Source organism: Convolutriloba macropyga, chromosome 12 (assembly GCF_964194025.1).
Source record: "Convolutriloba macropyga chromosome 12, txConMacr16.3, whole genome shotgun sequence".
Lineage (NCBI taxonomy): Eukaryota > Metazoa > Xenacoelomorpha > Acoela > Convolutidae > Convolutriloba > Convolutriloba macropyga.
In genome coordinates, this window is record NC_134479.1 from 621,470 (window position 1) to 639,499 (window position 18,030).

Below are 18,030 nucleotides of genomic sequence, written 5' to 3' on the forward strand. Positions count from 1 at the left end.
AGTATACTCCTTACCCAGTTTGGTTTGATTTGAATAACTCCTTGGCCCGATGAAAAGTACTATATCTAAAAATTAAATATTGGAAATAATCGCAAATTTCCGTATGAAATACTAATTTTTTTTCCTAGACAAGTTATAGCAAAAATTCTTTGTTTTACACTCTAGCTACACATGGGATACTCCTTTACCGAGTTTGGTTTGATTTGAACAACTCCTTGACCCCATGAAAAAGACCTTTTTTAGAATTATAATCTTAAATTTATTCGAAATAATAGCAAATTTCCGAATGAAATACTAACTTTTTTCCTAGAAAAGCTATAGCAAAAGTTCTATTTGTTTTAGACTCTAGATACACATGGTATACTCCATACCCAGTTTGGTTCGATTTGAACAACTCTTTGACCCGATGAAAAATACTATATCTAAAAATTAAATATTGGAAATAATCGCAAATTTCCGTTTGAAATACTAATTTTTTTCCTAGACAAGCTATTGCAAAAATTCTTTGTTTTACACTCTAGCTACTCATGGGATACTCCTTACCGAGTTTGGTTTGATTTGAACAACTCCCTGACCCCATGAAAAAGACCTATTTTTAAAAATTATAATCACAAATTTATTGGAAACAGAAGCAATTTTCCGTATGAAATACTAACTTTTTTCCTAGACTAGATATAGCACAATTTCTTTTTATTTTAGAGTCTAGGTACACATGAGAAACTCCATACCGATTTTGGTTCTATTTGAATAATTTCTTGACCCAATGAAGAATACTATATTTAAAAATTAAATATTGGAATTAATCGCAAATTTCCGTATGAAATACTAACTTTTTTCCTAGTCAAGATATAGCAAAAATTCTTTTTTATTTTGGACTCTAGTTACACATGGGATACTCCATACCGAGTTTGGTTCTATTTGAATAACTCCTTGACCCGATCAGAAATACTATATTTCAAAATTAACTTGGAATTAATCGCAATTTCCGTATGAAAAACTAACTTTTCTCCTAGGCAAGCTATAGCAAAAATTCTTTTTGTTTTAGACTCTATATATACAGGGGATACTCCATGCCGGGTTTGGTTTGATTTGAACAACTCCTCGACCCGACGATATGGACCTATTTTTAAAATTATAATCGCAAATGTATTCGAAATAATAGCAAATTTCCGTATGAAATACTAACTTTTTTCCTAGAAAAGATATAGCAAATTTTTTTTTTTATTTTAGACTCTAGATACACATGGTATACTCCTTACCCAGTTTGGTTTGATTTGAATAACTCCTTGACCCGATGAAAAGTACTATATCTAAAAATTAAATATTGGAAATAATCGCAAATTTCCGTATGAAATACTAATTTTTTTCCTAGACAAGATATAGCGCAATTTCTTTTTATTTTAGACTCTAGGTACACCTGGGAAACTCCATACCGATTTTGGTTCTATTTGAATAATTTCTTGACCCAATGAAGAATACTATATTTAAAAATTAAATATTGGAATTAATCGCAAATTTCCGTATGAAATACTAACTTTTTTCCTAGACAAGATATAGCAAAAATTCTTTGTTTTACACTCTAGCTACTCATGGGATACTCCTTACCGAGTTTGGTTTGATTTGAACAACTCCCTGACCCCATGAAAAAGACCTATTTTTAAAAATTATAATCACAAATTTATTGGAAATAATAGCAATTTTCCGTATGAAATACTAACTTTTTTCCTAGACTAGATATAGCACAATTTCTTTTGATTTTAGAGTCTAGGTACACATGGGAAACTCCATACCGATTTTGGTTCTATTTGAATAATTTCTTGACCCAATGAAGAATACTATATTTAAAAATTAAATATTGGAATTAATCGCAAATTTCCGTATGAAATACTAACTTTTTTCCTAGACAAGATATAGCGAAAATTCTTTTTTATTTTGGACTCTAGTTACACATGGGATACTCCATACCGAGTTTGGTTCTATTTGAATAACTCCTTGACCCGATCAGAAATACTATATTTCAAAATTAACTATTGGAATTAATCGCAATTTCCGTATGAAAAACTAACTTTTCTCCTAGGCAAGCTATAGCAAAAATTCTTTTTGTTTTAGACTCTATATATACAGGGGATACTCCATGCCGGGTTTGGTTTGATTTGAACAACTCCTCGACCCGACGATATGGACCTATTTTTAAAATTATAATCGCAAATGTATTCGAAATAATAGCAAATTTCCGTATGAAATACTAACTTTTTTCCTAGACAAGATATAGCACAATTTCTTTTTATTTTAGACTCTAGGTACACCTGGGAAACTCCATACCGATTTTGGTTCTATTTGAATAATTTCTTGACCCAATGAAGAATACTATATTTAAAAATTAAATATTGGAATTAATCGCAAATTTCCGTATGAAATACTAACTTTTTTCCTAGACAAGATATAGCAAAAATTCTTTTTTATTTTGGACTCTAGCTACACATGGGATACTCCATACCGAGTTTGGTTCTATTTGAATAACTCCTTGACCCGATCAGAAATACTATATTTCAAAATTAACTATTGGAATTAATCGCAATTTCCGTATGAAAAACTAACTTTTCTCCTAGGTAAGCTATCGAAAAATTCTTTTTGTTTTAGACTCTTTATATACAAGGGATACTCCATGCCGGGTTTGGTTTGATTTGAAAAACTCCTCGACCCGACGATATGGACCTATTTTTAAAATTGTAATCGCAAATGTATTCGAAATAATAGCAAGTTTCCGTATGAAATACTAACTTTTTTCCTAGACATGCTATAGCAAAAATTCCGTTCGTTTTAGACTCTATATACACAGGGGATACTTCATACCAAGTTTGGTTCAAGTTGAACAACTTCTTGACCCAATCAAAAATAACTATATTTAAACTTCGTTATTCGAAAAAATCGCAAATTTCCGTATGAAAAACTAACTTTTTCCTAGACAAGCCATATTAAAAGCTCTTTTTGTTTTAGATTCTAAGTACACTTGTGATACTCCATATCAAGTTTGGTTAGATTTGAACAACTCCTCGACCCAACGAAATAGACCTATTTTTAAAATTATAATCGCAAAATTTATTCGAAATAATAGCAAATTTCCGTATGAAATAACAACTTTTTTCCTAGACAAGATATCGCAAAAATTATTTTTATTTTAGGCTCTAGGTACATATGGGATACTCCATGCCGGGTTTGTTTCGATTTGAAAACCTCCTCGACCCGACGATATAGACCTATTTTAAAAAAATTATAATCGCAATTTTATTCGAAATAATAGCAAATTTCCGTATGAAAAACTAACTTTTCTCCTAGGCAAGCTATCGCAAAAATTCTTTTTGTTTTAGACTCTATTTATATAGGGAATACTCCATTCCGGATTCTGTTCAAGTTGAACAGCTTCTTGGCCCAATCAAAAATAACTATTTAAAATTCGTTATTCGAAATAATCGCAAATTTCCGTATGAAAAACTAACTTTTTCCTAGACAAGCCATATTAAAAACTCTTTTTGTTATAGATTCTAAGTACACTGGTGATACTCCATATCGAGTTTGGTTAGATTTGAACAACTCCTCGACCCAACGAAAAAGACCTATTTTTAAAATTATAATCTCAAAATTTATTCGAAATAATAGCAAATTTCCGTATGAAATACTAACTTTTTTCCTAGACAAGATATAGCAGAAATTCTTTTTATTGTAGACTCTAGGTACACATGGGATACTTTTTACCGAGTTTGGTTTGATTTGAACAACTCCCTGACCCCATGAAAAAGACCTATTTTTTAAAATTATAATCGCAAATTTATTCGAAATAATAGCAACTTTCCGTATGAAATACTAACTTTTTTCCTAGACAAGATATAGCAAAATTTTTTTTATTTTAGACTCTAGGTACACATGGGAAACTCCATGCCGACTTTGGTTGTATTTGAATAATTTCTTGACCCGATGAAAAATTTAAATCTAAAAATTAAATATTGGAAATAATCGCAAATTTCCGTATGCAATACTAACTTTTTTCCTAGACTTGCTATAGCAAAAGTTCTATTTGTTTTAGACTCTAGATACACATGGTATACTCCATATCCAGTTTGGTTCGATTTGAACAACTCTTTGACCCGATGAAAAATACCGAACAACTCCTCGACCCAACGAAATAGAATTATTTTTAAAGGTATAATCGCAAAATTTATTCGAAATAATAGCAAATTTCCGTATGAAATACTAACTTTTTTCCTGGACAAGATATGGCAAAAAATTCTTTTTATTGTAGACTCTAGGTACATATGGGGAAACTCCATGCCGACTTTGGTTGTATTTGAATAATTTCTTGACACGATGAAAAATTTAAATCTAAAAATTAAATATTGGAAATAATCGCAAATTTCCGTATGCAATACTAACTTTTTTCCTAGACTTGCTATAGCAAAAGTTCTATTTGTTTTAGACTCTAGATACACATGGTATACTCCATATCCAGTTTGGTTCGATTTGAACAACTCTTTGACCCGATGAAAAATACCGAACAACTCCTCGACCCAACGAAATAGAATTATTTTTAAAGGTATAATCGCAAAATTTATTCGAAATAATAGCAAATTTCCGTATGAAATACTAACTTTTTTCCCGGACAAGATATGGCAAAAAATTCTTTTTATTGTAGACTCTAGGTACATATGGGAAACTCCATGCCGACTTTGGTTGTATTTGAATAATTTCTTGAAACGATGAAAAATTTAAATCTAAAAATTAAATATTGGAAATAATCGCAAATTTCCGTATGAAATACTAACTTTTTTCCTGGGCAAGATATGGCAAAAAATTCTTTTTATTTTAGACTCTAGGTACACACGGAATACTCCATTCCGAGTTTGGTTCTATTTGAATAACTCCTTGACCCTATCAAAAATACTATATTTCAAATTCAATTATTTGAAATAATTGCAATTTCCGTATGAAAAACTAACTTTTCTCCTAGGCAAGCTATAGCAAAAATTCTTTTTGTTTTAGACTCTATATACAGAGGGGATGCTCCATACCAAGTTTGCTTCAATTTGAACATCTTCTTGACCCAATCAAAAATAACTATTTTTAAAATTCGTTATTCGAAATAATAGCAAATTTCCGTATGAATTACCAACTTTTTTTGCCTAGACACGCTATTGCAAAAATTCTTTATTTTAGGCTCTAGGTACACATGGGATACTCCATGCCAATTTTGGTTCTCTTTGAATAACTTCTTGACCCAATCAAAAATAAATATATTTAAAATTCGTTATTCGAAATAATAGCAAATTTCCGTATGAAATACTAACTTTTTTCCTAGACAAGCTATAACAAAAATTCTTTTTGTTTTAGACTCTATATACACCGGGGATACTCCATACCAAGTTTGGTTCAATTTGAACAATTTCTTGACCCAATCAAAAATGACTATTTTTAAAATTCGTTATTCGAAATAATAGCAAATTTCCGTATGAAATACTAACTTTTTTCCTAGACAAGATATAGCAAAAATTCTTTTTGTTTTAGACTCTAGGTACACATGGGAAACTCCATGCCGACTTTGGTTGTATTTGAATAATTTCTTGACACGATGAAAAATTTAAATCTAAAAATTAAATATTGGAAATAATCGCAAATTTCCGTATGAAATACTAACTTTTTTCCTGGACAAGATATGGCAAAAAATTCTTTTTATTTTAGACTCTAGGTACACACGGAATACTCCATTCCGAGTTTGGTTCTATTTGAATAACTCCTTGACCCTATCAAAAATACTATATTTCAAATTCAATTATTTGAAATAATTGCAATTTCCGTATGAAAAACTAACTTTTCTCCTAGGCAAGCTATAGCAAAAATTCTTTTTGTTTTAGACTCTATATACAGAGGGGATACTCCATACCAAGTTTGCTTCAATTTGAACAACTTCTTGACCCAATCAAAAATAACTATTTTTAAAATTCGTTATTCGAAATAATAGCAAATTTCCGTATGAATTACCAACTTTTTTTGCCTAGACACGCTATTGCAAAAATTCTTTATTTTAGGCTCTAGGTACACATGGGATACTCCATGCCAATTTTGGTTCTCTTTGAATAACTTCTTGACCCAATCAAAAATAAATATATTTAAAATTCGTTATTCGAAATAATAGCAAATTTCCGTATGAAATACTAACTTTTTTCCTAGACAAGCTATAACAAAAATTCTTTTTGTTTTAGACTCTATATACACCGGGGATACTCCATACCAAGTTTGGTTCAATTTGAACAATTTCTTGACCCAATCAAAAATGACTATTTTTAAAATTCGTTATTCGAAATAATAGCAAATTTCCGTATGAAATACTAACTTTTTTCCTAGACAAGATATAGCAAAAATTCTTTTTGTTTTAGACTCTAGGTACACATGGGAAACTCCATGCCGACTTTGGTTGTATTTGAATAATTTCTTGACACGATGAAAAATTTAAATCTAAAAATTAAATATTGGAAATAATCGCAAATTTCCGTATGAAATACTAACTTTTTTCCTGGACAAGATATGGCAAAAAATTCTTTTTATTTTAGACTCTAGGTACACACGGAATACTCCATTCCGAGTTTGGTTCTATTTGAATAACTCCTTGACCCTATCAAAAATACTATATTTCAAATTCAATTATTTGAAATAATTGCAATTTCCGTATGAAAAACTAACTTTTCTCCTAGGCAAGCTATAGCAAAAATTCTTTTTGTTTTAGACTCTATATACAGAGGGGATACTCCATACCAAGTTTGCTTCAATTTGAACAACTTCTTGACCCAATCAAAAATAACTATTTTTAAAATTCGTTATTCGAAATAATAGCAAATTTCCGTATGAATTACCAACTTTTTTTGCCTAGACACGCTATTGCAAAAATTCTTTATTTTAGGCTCTAGGTACACATGGGATACTCCATGCCAATTTTGGTTCTCTTTGAATAACTTCTTGACCCAATCAAAAATAAATATATTTAAAATTCGTTATTCGAAATAATAGCAAATTTCCGTATGAAATACTAACTTTTTTCCTAGACAAGCTATAACAAAAATTCTTTTTGTTTTAGACTCTATATACACCGGGGATACTCCATACCAAGTTTGGTTCAATTTGAACAATTTCTTGACCCAATCAAAAATGACTATTTTTAAAATTCGTTATTCGAAATAATAGCAAATTTCCGTATGAAATACTAACTTTTTTCCTAGACAAGATATAGCAAAAATTCTTTTTGTTTTAGACTCTAGGTACACATGGGAAACTCCATGCCGACTTTGGTTGTATTTGAATAATTTCTTGACACGATGAAAAATTTAAATCTAAAAATTAAATATTGGAAATAATCGCAAATTTCCGTATGCAATACTAACTTTTTTCCTAAAGATATAGCAAAATTTCTTTGTTTTACACTCTACATGGGATACTCCTTACCGAGTTTGGTTTGATTTGAACAACTCCTTGACCCCATGAAAACGACCTATTTTTCAAAATTATAATCGCAAATTTATTGGAAATAATAGCAACTTTTTTCCTAGAGAAGATATAGCAAAAATTCTTTTTTATTTTAGACTCTAGGTACACATGGGATACTCCATGCCAAGTTTGGTTCTATTTGAATAACTCCTTGACCCTTTCAAAAATACTATATTTCAAGTTTAATTATTTGAAATAATTGCAATTTCCGTATGAAAAACTAACTTTTCTCCTAGGCAAGCTATAGCAAAAATTCTTTTTGTTTTAGACTCTATATACAGAAGGGATACTCCATACCAAGTTTGCTTCAATTTGAACAACTTCTTGACCCAATCAAAAATAACTATTTTTAAAATTCGTTATTCGAAATAATAGCAAATTTCCGTATGAATTACCAACTTTTTTTGTCTAGACACGCTATTGCAAAAATTCTTTATTTTAGGCTCTAGGTACACATGGGATACTCCATGCCAATTTTGGTTCTCTTTGAATAACTTCTTGACCCAATCAAAAATAAATATGTTTAAAATTCGTTATTCGAAATAATAGCAAATTTCCGTATGAAATACTAACTTTTTTTCCTAGACAAGCTATAACAAAAATTCTTTTTGTTTTAGACTCTATATACACCGGGGATACTCCATACCAAGTTTGGTTCAATTTGAACAATTTCTTGACCCAATCAAAAATAACTATTTTTAAATTTCGTTATTCGAAATAATAGCAAATTTCCGTATGAAATACTAACTTTTTTCCTAGACAAGCTATAGCAAAAATTCTTTTTGTTTTAGACTCTATATACACCGGGGATACTCCATACCAAGTTTGGTTCAATTTGAACAATTTCTTGACCCAATCAAAAATAACTATTTTTAAAATTCGTTATTCGAAATAATAGCATATTTCCGTATGAATTACCAACTTTTTTTGCCTAGACACGCTATTGCAAAAATTCTTTATTTTAGGCTCTAGGTACACATGGGATACTCCATGCCAATTTTGGTTCAATTTGAACAATTTCTTGACCCAATCAAAAATAACTATTTTTAAATTTCGTTATTCGAAATAATAGCAAATTTCCGTATGAAATACTAACTTTTTTCCTAGACAAGCTATAGCAAAAATTCTTTTTGTTTTAGACTCTATATACACAGGGGATACTCCATACCAAGTTTGCTTCAATTTGAACATCTTCTTGACCCAATCAAAAATAACTATTTTTAAAATTCGTTATTCGAAATAATAGCAAATTTCCGTATGAATTACCAACTTTTTTTGCCTAGACACGCTATTGCAAAAATTCTTTATTTTAGGCTCTAGGTACACATGGGATACTCCATGCCAATTTTGGTTCAATTTGAACAATTTCTTGACCCAATCAAAAATAACTATTTTTAAATTTCGTTATTCGAAATAATAGCAAATTTCCGTATGAAATACTAACTTTTTTCCTAGACAAGCTATAGCAAAAATTCTTTTTGTTTTAGACTCTATATACACAGGGGATACTCCATACCAAGTTTGGTTCAATTTGAACAACCTCTTGACCCAATCAGAAGTAACTATATTTAAAATTCGTTATTCGAAATTTTAGCAAATTTCTGTATGATAACTTTGCTTTCCTCAGAGACAAGCTATAGCCGAAAATCCTTTGGTTTTATTGGGACCACTTTTTGACCATTTGAAAAAGATCTGTTTTCAAAATTAATTATTCAAATTAATCGCGAATTTCCGTGCGAAAATCTAACTTTTTCCAGAGACAAGCTATAGCCAAAATTTTTTCTGTTTTAGACTCTACGTTTACGGAGGATACTGTATACTAAGTTTGGTTCGATTCGAACCAGTTTTTGTGTCAGTAACTCTGTGTCGGGTATGAGATAACCATTCTCCTGTTTCAGATGGTCAAACTGGGGGTATGTTTAATGGTCAATGTTTCAAAACTGACCGAACGAAAAAAAACCAAACTTACAGCAAAACGAGTACTACTTGCGACACGCTTTGTGTCAAAATATCATCCAATGTCAAAATATTATCCAAATCGGTTCATCTTAGGACGAGATATTGCAAAGTTAAGGTACCGTACCAATCTCCTCAGAAACGAGGAGAGGTGACTTACAGAGCCGAAATTGACCACTTAAACAACCGGAAATGCACTATAAAACAACCTATATGTGGAGAATGCCCATTATCGAGGGACTGTAACGAAGTAGTAATTTTCGAGGCTAAATTCGATTGTTTTGTTGGTCTAACACGTAGATACACGAAATGGACTGGACACGTATGGTCAAAATGGTGGGGGTATGCGTCCTGGCCAATTTCCCAAACGGCTCAACAAAAAACGCCCCCAGTATTGTAGAACGACTTGAGATACGCATCATATTAAAAAATGAGCCCAATCTGTGCATTCTTCAAGGAGTTGTGGCAAAAATAATGTACCGTATCAAATGACCCTATAGGAGAGATACATCACCTTCAGAGCTAAAATTGAACACCTAAACCTCTGAAAACGCTATATAAAGTATACATATTCGGAATCTACGTTAGACGGGCTATTTAAAACACTAATTTTGTCAACCGAAGTAACAAAATTCAAAGCTTCAAAAATGGAGCCGGATGGTGTCAACCGCTTCTGGGGCTAAAACCTAGGGCAAGTTTACCGGCCAATTTCTCTAAAACGTAAAACGGCGGAAGAAAATAAAACCCCTTAACACAGTTTGTAGCACTGCTTGAGATACGCATCATATTAAAAAATGAGCCCAATCGGTTCATTCTAGAAGAAGTTATAGCAAAAATAGGTACCCTGCCAAATGCCCAAAAAAGCGAGCTGACCGCTGTTCAGAGCCAAAATTCAACGTCTAAACTACATAAAATACTACATAAAATATATATGGGGATACTCCCCACTAAATGAAGATATGGGGCTACTCCCCACTAAATGAATTTGTTAGGCAAATGGCGTGCTTTGTTGTACCGAAATTTGGGCCACTCAAGATAGCCCGAAAATTCGGCTTTTTTCAATTGTAATCATTAATAACTTTCTGATAAGGCCGATTTGAAAAAACCAACCAAACACTGCAAGAGGGGATCAGTGTCAGCAAAATGCGACTATGCCGAACTAATTTGATAGAGTACTTTAGGAGATATTAGCAAATTTCTGAATTACACCCCACTTTTTCAGCTATTTTTAAAGCCCAAAGCTGCCGAAAAACATGCTTGACGGCGTTTAACGATACAACTGTCGTGTTTCTGGGGCTAATTGCAGTCTACCTTTGCGTTCCTGGTTGAGTCAAATCTTCATGATGAGGTGGGAAAAAATTTCCCTTCTCGCCATGAAGGCTATGATGTTTTGTGTGTTTTGACGTAAAGCAACAGTCACTGAAATTTGCCGAAATCATGAAAAAGAAAAATTGTTGAATTAACAGCAATCACTGGTATAATTTGCTTCAGGGACTTGAATATTGTATGGAAAACACAAATAGCACGCAGAAAACTCCTTTCATTAACGAAAAACACACCACAGTCAATAAAATTTGAAGATAGACATGTTATTCATGAATCAACCTTAAATAACCGTTCGACAACAAATTTTTAGGAAAAACACTACATTACATGCATCAACAGCTTGCATGCTCTGTGAGGAACGGATAAGTTGTTTCTGATCTATCTAGAAAAGAAAACAATCTTCTCCATGTATATAAAGACGTTTCGAAAAGAGAAGTTGTGTTTCAAATAAAAAATCGCTCATGTACGGGTACGTTTTACTACGATACCCATTGAAAAAGATAAGGACGTGTCTAAAATTTTTTATGCAGATACTCAACAATGAATGGGGAAAAAATTTATTACTCTATCTGAAGCATAGACTTGACAACTCTACTATATCACCTCCATCACGGACAAAATCGTGTAAATTTGGATTTGGGATTTTAATTATAATTCTTGAAAACTATTCTCCTCATCACAAATTGAGGAAATGTATACATTGGAAGCCTGCCAATCAGAAATTTAAGGCATCTAGGTTTTTAGGTCAACTCGGGCTTCGTAGGTTACAAACATGTTGGTCAGACATGAGCTCAATCATAGTTATTTTTTTCAACCTTAAGGCATCTTTTGTTATCGTCAAACAAAAACTGTTTTCTCTGAGTTAGGTTGGCACTGATAAGGCACCGTTTTGACAAAAATAAGAGAAATCGAAATCTTGAGAAAACTAACAAAATCTTGTCAAGATCCTGTCAAGATGCTGCTGTGAGCTCGAAAAAAAATGTTTTTCTAAGTTTTGACTATTATCCAGGGCAATCGAACCAAAATTTTGTCTTCCTGAGTAATTTTGGGATGTTAAAGAAGCATTTGTAAAAAAAAGTAAAACTTGGAAAACCACGCAAGTTCTTGCCAAGCTCCTGGAATCCCTCGTGTGGTTCTTGTGGACTTGGAAATGGTATCGTGGAAATCCAAGATCTTGCGTGGACTTGGCGTGGATGTCGTGGGTTCGCGCACTGGGTAAACTAATCCGTTTTTTTTTGCGATTCTTGTCCAATTCTTTGTTTTTTTTTGTTTTTTTATTGATTAGTTAAAACATTCTTTCTGTGCTCAACCAGTAGTGCAATTTTGTTTTTTTTTTGTACCGAACTGAGTTAATTTTGACGTTGAATTTTAATGAAAGTTTGTTTCTCAATTACAATTTTATTATATTTTTATATTGAATTTTAATAATTTGACAATTTTTGTGCAAAGTATTTTTATTTCTCGACTTTCTGTAATTTTTTTTTCAATTTTTATCTAGGCAGCAGGGTGCCATGTAAAGTTTTTGAGCCATGATTGCTAATTAATTTTTTGTACTTATTTTTTGATCGATAAGTTTTTGAAGTATCATTAACTCAAGATGTCAATGCCGCATGTGAAAACGGCTGCATAATCCGGAGAAACAACTGAACAAAACGAAGAGAAGAGAAAAGATAGAGTGGTTAATAGCGGCTCTCATCTTTGCAGTCGCCTACTCTAGCACTCTTTTTTGTCGAACAAAAATTTGTTTCGCTTTACCTCATTTTGCCGCTTTTTTGCGTGAAATATTTTTGACTTCTCTTGGCTACTTTTACTTTTCTCTCATTCATAGAGAACAGAGCCAGTATAAAAAACGAAACCGAAATAGAAACGGGATAAAACTATCAAGCCCAATTTTAGATGACTTTTACTTGAACATTGTTCTTATAAGTCTCTGTTACCATCTCTGATGCTCTCTGGTATTGAATGGTATTGGCATTGATTGAACCCCTGTACGCTCTCACCGAGAAACAGGAGTATGTTGACATCTACGAAATGACATCAAAATAGTTTGCACTTTAAAAATGTTTTTACAAAAATGAAGTTTCATTTTTCTGTTAATCCCAATCATGGTATGTGGGAGTCAACGGCAGCTTTTTTACGGCACTCTGCTTGGTATGTTTTTCTGTAAATTATCTAAAAATAGTTTTGTTATGAAGTGAATTGAGAAGCATTTTTGACCATCTGTATCTGAAGCAGGTATTACTCTTAGATTCAATTTCCTTCTAATTTCCACCATTTTTCCTGTGTTCTCCTGTTGTATTGTTTGCCTGTTGTATTCTCCTTCAATTTTTTGTAGAATTTGCGGAGGTTTGTGGTAAAAATTAGTTGTTCTAGCAGTTTTGGTGGTTCTTCATTTTGATTGATAAAATTTTTGCATGTTTCGTTTGATCTTACGTTTCTCGCTGTTTTTTTTCTCGGTCAATTCTTAGTTAAGAGTTTTTCGACAGTGATTGCGGTATGAGGTGACATTTCAAGTCTGGACATGGTGCTTTTTATCAAAATAGTTTTTTTCCATGGTTTTTGTTCTTGGCAGGTTCAAATAGCCGTTTGATATATCTACCTTCCTTTTGGATGAGTGACTGATCTAGCAGAATTTATAAAAATGATTTTGCTATATGATGCTTGGGAATACTCTCGAAAGCTAAGCATGGCACTTTTATTTTATATAATTTGAACAATTTTTGAAAAATTTTTTAAGGTTTTTTTGTTCTCAAATTTTAATTGTTGTTTATTACTTTTCCGTCAAATATTGGGTTCATGACTAATGTACAAGAGATTAGTATAAAATGCGTAGTATAATTCTGTAGAATCTGCATTATATCAGTGGGGATAGTCATTTTTCTACTTCGAGTCGTCCCCGGAATTCTTTCGACTATGTGTTTTTATTTCGTTGTCAAGATTTTTGTTACGACCATATGACTTCACAATCACTTCAAATCTGTTTTTCGTTCATTCATTCATGCAATTGCAACTGAATTGCGTGTGTGACGTTATTTTTCGCTCTTAGTAGAGCGAGTTTTTTGTTCATTTGCGTGATTAAATTTTTGGTCACACTTGACTTACCTCACTCTCAAAAATGACTTCTTCACTCTGAAATTGACTTTTCTTCATTTTAATTCAAAGAGATAAGGTCCAGTGAGTGTGTGCCACTCTAAATGAAGGTTATTTGAGAGCAGCTGATAGAAGCAGTAATAAGTTGTAAAAATCAAAATATAATATGTTTTGAGACTGCAGATATACGAAGCTATCGCGGCTATTTTCTGGCAATCTGACAGCTATGTTCTGTTTTCTATCGTTACAATCAGACAATAATCGGTTACCAGAGTTGACTGTGCGTGTGTTTTGTGTGTAGGTGGATGAGGTGTATCTGTCGACAGTTGTGGAGCACTACGAGCCCATTCCCATTCTGAGGAGTGAGAACTGTCTGGGGATAGATGGACTCATCACCTACCTCCTCTCCCCTGACCTGTCTGTGATGAACCCTTTCCACACTCAAGTCAACCAGGACATGAGTCACCCCATCACCCACTACTTCATCAACTCATCCCACAATTCATTCCTCACTGGTATGTACAAAGACAAACAACCAATCACACATCCACACCCTCTCCTCTCTCTCTCTCTCTCTCTCTCTCTCTCTCTCTCTCTCTCTGTTGTGGTGCAACACTTATTTTGTATGAAATAAATTTGCTTTAAACGCCTTAAGGACGTAAATGCTTTATGCCTAAGAAGAACTGAAGCTCAAAAGGTAACAAGTGTTTCGTGATAAAATCAGATAAAATTATGATTTCTTAGTTCAAATCACGCGGTAATTTATTGTTACATTTGTTGAAGAATTCATATGAGTTGCTGGCTGGTCAGGCTTATTTACTGCAACATATCCCGGCCTCCTTAAAGGGGTTCAAACGAAGTCAATGTTTTAGTTGCACTTTCCTTCGGCCATTAAAAAGTTTGCAAGTTTATTGTCAGAAGCAAATGAAATGATTGTCATCGTTCTTGTCGTCGTTGTCGTGATTACTCTTGCTGTGGTCATGGAGGTGAACATATAAAAAATTAAAAAATTTTGATTGTGGATGTATTTGCATATTGTGTTCTTTTTCATTGTGGAATGATTTGTATTGATTTCTTATTCCTTTGATGTCGCTTCTTGTCCGTCCTCGTCCATTGAGTCATCTGTTATCTTTGATTCCTGTATGTAATTGTCTTGCCCCGGCTTCTGTAATAGAACAAGTCAGCTAACTTGTCGAATGTAGAGACCTGTTCGGGCCTTGACCTGAACAACTCGGACTATGTGGTCATTTCCGTCAAATATTTTAGTTGTCTTTGCATGTGACCAAAGCAATGGTGGCGTATTGTCTTCCATGATGATAACAATGTCGTTGACGGCTTATTGGTTATTGTTGTCGTGCCTTTTTGTTCGCTGTTGAAATACACGGACCACTTTTTCCGGAATTGCTTGACAATACTTTTGATTACCTTGAACTTACTGCTGATTGTCCTGTCGTCCTACTGGGATGGCTCCGGCAAAGCTTTCACAGGGCGTCCAATGTGGAAATGAGCTGGTTTGAGTTCTAATGGGTCATTGCAATCGGCAGAAGGGGCTGTCAATGCCTCTTCATAGATTTTATAGCTGCCTCACAAAAGCCTCCCAAAATGTGGTGACCGTGGGGGAATGGTCAACCAGTTGATCTGGTGTCCCGTAGTGACGGCTTCTTCTATTTTCTTGAACTACCGATCCATTAACCATTTCCGAAACTTAATTTCTAGTTCCAATGAATGTTTTCGAGTTGTCGCTGTAAATTTGTTGTGGCATTCCACGTTGATGTAAACATAGGTCTTTTGCAAGGTACCCTGCTGTCGTTTGTGTTGAAGGGTCCACAGTAGTCCAAACCAGTCTGGCTGAATGCAAAAGACAGGACCACACGTTCTGTGAAAGATCTCCGTTTTGTGGCTGTAGAATCCTGGCGTTGTGCCGGATGAAACTTTTGCTCTTGTTGATTATCTTCACAATTAAAAGTCCTCCAGGAACCCAAACAGTTTGACGAAGTTCGAAAAATGTCAGTTGTGGACCTCCATGAAAGTTCCTTGAATGCGCTTCTCTGATGAGAAATTGGTGATCGGCTGTTTTTTGGGAATCAGGATGGGAAACTTCTTGTCAACGCTGTATGAGGAATTTGCTAGTCGTCCAACCACGTGAATAACCTTGTTCTCCGTGTCATAGGAGAAAGTTTGAAAGGATGTTACCTTTTTTGTAAAAGTTTCCTTCTGCGACGGTTGTTCTTAATTTTTCCATTTGTACCTAATTTTTGCCATGTGTCGAAGAATTCTGGTTTATCCAAATTACCTACCTTAGCCTTACCAACCTCGAACTTACCTACCTGAACCTTACGTACCTTACCTACCTCAAATTTATCAAACTTACCTGCTTTAAATTTACAATCTTTACCTATTTGAACCTTGTCAGACCTACTTACCTTAACCCTGCTAACATTATCTACCTTGTCTTCAACCTTACCATTCATGCTTACCTCATTTTTACCCATTTGTACCTCACCAAACATTTGTGCACCTGATTGATCCCTGCTACTTCAAGGCGTTCTGTACTTTCCGCCTTGCTGTTGTCTTTTCCAATATCTAATGACAGTAACGATTGACTAACAATAATGTCGAACTCGTCCAGGAAGTGGCGTCGAATCAGACTACAAGGCAATTTGTCCAAGGCAAGATTCGTACAGCTGAGCAGATGAGGCATATGAAGTTCCTCCTTTGATGGGTTCTTAGTGGATCCCTTTTAGTTTCATATTATGTCCGATTGCTTTGGTTGTGTTTTTCTTGTAGACGGTATCTTTATCCTGTTTGACCATTTGGACGAGTTTTCTGACCCCAGAAAAAGTGCGAACAAATTTTCCACTTTATGATGTCCTTTGAATCATTTGAAGTTTTGAATTGTTCTCTCGAGTTATTAACATTGTTAACTTCGTCTCGGTTTCAGCTTGATCTTCTTCCCTGTTTTGCTAATCACTGGCTGCTGTTCCTCGGTTTATCTAACTGTTGGCCATTGATCCACCGTTTTCTGTAAGCATTGAGGTCTCTACCGCCAGAGACTGTTGTTAGATTTGTGGCTTATATCCCTCGTGACGCGCAGTCGGTTGGGTTCTCCTCTGTCGGCACAAGGTTCCAATTGCTGGCTGGAATGTTTTTTTGAATTTTGCAACACTGTTGGCAACCAAAGTTTTCCACCTTTGTGGAAATCCTTGTAGCCAGGCAATTGTTAGCCTCCTTTCGCTCCAAGCGTACACTTTTGGTTTTCGAAAGCGCTGATAATTCAGAGCTGGTATTTTTGCTTCCATCAACTTACTCAAAGAAAGGTTGCGCTGCGCAGAGCTCTAATCCGGGTTCACGCAAGCTCTTTATTGGAGCAAATCTGGCCTTTGCTGTCAGCTTTTTCGTTTGAACGGAGTCGTTGAAACGTCGTAAATAATTAACTGCGGCGTAGGCTGTTGTTGATGCGTCTCAAAACACGTGATGGTCTGTGTCACTTAATGATGGTGAAGCTGATACAACTTTTCTGGTTGATGTATTGCTTACTAAGTCCTTGAGTTGAAGTCTGAGTAGGCTGTACTGCTGCTGAAGAGTTCGACAAAGCATTGTCCAAACCTAGCCTTGATTGATTCAAAGCAATTGCACAAACGATTTGAGTTGTATTTTTGAATGAGAAAGCCAACCCAATGAGTTAAGAAGATGGGTGACTTCTGAAAGTAAGTTTTTATGCTGTAGTGTTCGCTTTTAACTGTCATCTCATCGGCTGTTTCTCGAAAGTTTGCAGGCAAAACGTTGCACGATTTCGTCATTACTAGACATCCATTTCCGAATGTCAAAACTGGCCTGTGAAAAGATTGGTATGATTGTTCCTGAAATTGCGAAGCACTTTAAATGTTGGCTGCTCCTTTCATCAAGTCAACGTACATGTCCGACAAAATCGATAGCTGCTTACTTTTGTCATTCACTTCTGCTAAAACTTGTAATGGTCGAATTGAATGAAAAACTGATGATGCTGTGCCATAAAAAACAAGTGTCGTTCTATAAGTTTTGACATCTTGTGTGTTGGGTACCTTCCAGCGTATCCGATGGTAGTCCTTGTCTTCGGCAACCAACTTCACTTTTCTGTACATCTTTGCAATG

At 34.1% G+C, this 18,030-nt stretch overlaps 2 protein-coding genes across 4 annotated transcripts in view; one reads left to right on the forward strand and one right to left on the reverse strand.

The window, feature by feature from the left end:
• LOC142351238 (116 kDa U5 small nuclear ribonucleoprotein component-like) overlaps positions 1-18,030 on the reverse strand; it is a 664,445-nt gene that overhangs the window by 467,094 nt on the left and 179,321 nt on the right. The gene's annotated exons all lie outside the window — the stretch shown is intronic.
• The window catches only part of LOC142351237 (uncharacterized), a 427,767-nt gene that overhangs the window by 72,361 nt on the left and 337,376 nt on the right, over positions 1-18,030 (forward strand). For all 3 annotated transcript variants that reach the window (XM_075403377.1, XM_075403378.1, XM_075403379.1), the window contains one exon: positions 14,201-14,414. In XM_075403377.1, the coding sequence (XP_075259492.1) occupies positions 14,201-14,414 (214 nt within the window). The remainder of the gene's footprint in view (positions 1-14,200; positions 14,415-18,030) is intronic.